The sequence below is a fragment of the Athene cunicularia genome, unplaced genomic scaffold (assembly GCF_003259725.1).
Source record: "Athene cunicularia isolate RWA unplaced genomic scaffold, athCun1 SCF_266, whole genome shotgun sequence".
Classification (NCBI taxonomy): domain Eukaryota; kingdom Metazoa; phylum Chordata; class Aves; order Strigiformes; family Strigidae; genus Athene; species Athene cunicularia.
In genome coordinates, this window is record NW_020799340.1 from 1,321 (window position 1) to 4,138 (window position 2,818).

General features: G+C 52.5%; 1 protein-coding gene across 1 annotated transcript; it reads left to right on the forward strand.

The window, feature by feature from the left end:
• Positions 1–1,126: 1,126 nt before the first annotated feature.
• LOC113490748 (cell surface glycoprotein 1-like) lies at positions 1,127–2,563 on the forward strand (the record flags this gene model as incomplete). Its single annotated transcript, XM_026867321.1, has 1 exon — positions 1,127–2,563. A coding segment is annotated over one exon (1,437 nt), but the record flags the coding sequence as incomplete, so codon positions are not given.
• Positions 2,564–2,818: the final 255 nt, after the last annotated feature.

The window sequence follows — 2,818 nt, forward strand, 5'->3', positions numbered from 1 at the left end:
GGCTCTAAGCCGGGCTTTGCTGGGCAATATTACAGTTCTAAGCTAAGCTTTGCCAGCACAGCCCTGAGCTGAGCTTTGCTAGGACAGCCCTGAGCTGAGCTTTCCTAGATAATATCAAAGCTGAGCTCAGCTAGCACGGCTCGGTAAGCGCGGCTGGTCCAGCTCAAGGCTGAGCCGGGCTTAGGGAGATCACACCGAAGCCGAGCATGGCTAGCCAAGCGCTAAGCCGGGCTTTTCTAGCTAAGATGGCAGCTCGAAGCTCAGCCTTGCTAGTGCAGCTTTGAGCTGAGCTTTGCTAGGCAACGCTGGAGCTGAGCATGGCTAGAAGGGCTCTAAGCCGGGCTTTGCTGGGCAATATTACAGTTCTAAGCTAAGCTTTGCCAGCACAGCCCTGAGCTGAGCTTTGCTGGGTAATATCAAGGCTGAGCTCAGCTAGCACGGCTCGGTAAGCGCGGCTGGTCCAGCTCAAGTCTGAGCTGGGCTTTGCACGGCTGAGCCGGGCTTAGGGAGATAACACCGAGGCCAAGCACGGCTAGCCAAGCGCTAAGCCAGGCTTTTCTAGCTAATATGGCAGCTCTAAGCTGAGCCTTGCTAGTGCAGCTTTGAGCTGAGCTTTGCTAGGCAACGCTGGAGCTGAGCATGGCTAGAAGGGCTCTAAGCCAGGCTTTGCTGGGCAATAGTGAAGTTCTAGCTGAGCTTTGCTAGGACAGCCCTGAGCTGAGCTTTGCTAGGACAGCCCTGAGCTGAGCTTTGCTAGGACAGCCCTGAGCTGAGCTTTGCTGGATATTTTCGAAGCCGAGCTTTGCTAGGACAGCCCTGAGCTGAGCTCTGCTGGGTAATATCGAGGCTGAGCTTTGCTAGGACAGCCCTGAGCTGAGCTTTGCTGGGTAATATCAAGGCCGAGCTTTGCTAGGACAGCCCTGAGCTGAGCTCTGCTGGGTAGTATCGAGGCTGAGCCGGGCTTTGGGAGCTGATCCCTAAGCCGGGCGTTGCCCGCCAGGCTCTAGGCTGAGCTTTGCTAGGTCAGGTCAAGGCCGAGCCCAGCTGGCACCGCCCAACCCAGGTCACGTGGGGGTCGCCCTGATCCTAATCCTAATCCCGGTTCTAAATCTGATCCTGGTCCCAGTGTTGATACCTGTGATCCTGGTCCTGGTCCTAATCCTGATCCTGGTCCCAATCCCACTAATCCCGATCCCAACTTTGATCCCGATCCCGGTCCCACTAATCCTGATCCCGATCCTAACACTAATCCCAATCCCACTAATCCTGATCCTGATCCCAGTCCTGATCTTGATCCCAGTCCCACTAAACCTGATCCCACTAATCCTGATCTTGATCCCGATCCCGGTCCAACTAATCCCGATCCCGACTCGGATCCTGATCTCACTAATCCTGAGCCTGAGCCCAAACCTGAGCATGATCCCGCTAAACCTGATCCCGATCCTGATCCTAATCCCATTAATCCTGAGCCTGATCCCAATCCTAATTCTGATCCCGATCCCACTAATCCTGAGCCAGAGCCCAAACCTGATCCTGATCCCAATCCTAATTCTGATCCTGATCTCAGTCCTGATCCCGATCTCGGTCCCACTAATCCCGATCCTGAGCCTGAGCCCAGTCCTAATTCTGATCCTGATCCCACTAAAACTGAGCCTGAGCCCAATCCGGATTCTGAGCCCAATCCTAATTCCGATCCCAATCCCAATAAACCTGATCCTGATCCGAGTCCTAATCCTGATCCCGATCCCACTAAACCTGATCCTGAGCCTAATCCTGATCCCAATCCTAATCCTGATCCTGATCGCAGTCCTGATCCCGATCTCGGTCCCACTAATCCTGAGCCTGAGCCTGAGCCCAGTCCTAATTCTGATCCCGATCCCACTAAACCTGATCCCGAGCCTAATCCTGATCCTGATCCCAGTCCTAATCCTGATCCCAATCCTAATTCTGATCCTGATCCCACTAAACCTGATCCTGAGCCCAATCCAGATTCTGATCCCAATCCCACTAATCCTGAGCCTGAGCCCAACCCTAATTCCGATCCCAATCCCAATAAACCTGATCCTGATCCGAGTCCTAATCCTGATCCTGATCCCACTAAACCTGATCCTGAGCCTAATCCTGATCCCAATCCTGATCCTGATCTCAGTCCTGATCCCGATCTCGGTCCCACTAATCCTGAGCCTGAGCCTGAGCCCAGTCCTAATTCTGATCCCGATCCCACTAAACCTGATCCCGAGCCCAATCCGGATTCTGATCCCGATCCCGCTAATCCTGAGCCTGAGCCCAATCCTAATTCCGATCCCAATCCCAATAAACCTGATCCTGATCCCGATCCCACTAAACCTGATCCTGAGCCTAATCCCGATCCTGATCCAAGTCCTAATCCTGATCCTGATCCCACTAAACCTGATCCTGAGCCTAATCCTGATCCTGATCCCAATCCGGATTCCGATCCCGCTAATCCTGAGCCTGAGCCCAAACCTGAGCCTAAACCTGAGCCTGAGCCCGACCCGCAGCCCAACATCCGCAGCCCCGCCCCCGCGCTCCCATTGGCTCCCACGTGGCTCCGCCCCCTCCGGCCGCCGGCAGCCGCCTGCGGGGGGAAAAAAAACAATTTAGGACAAAAAATCCCGAAATTTTGGGGGAAAAAACCCGAATTTGGGGAAAAAAAACCCCTTAATTAAAGGGGAAAAATCTCACTAATTATCCCATTAACTGTTAATTATTAACTGTTAATTATTAACTGTTAATTATTAACTGTTAATTATTAACTGTTAATTATTAACTGTTAATTATTAACTGTTAATAATTAACT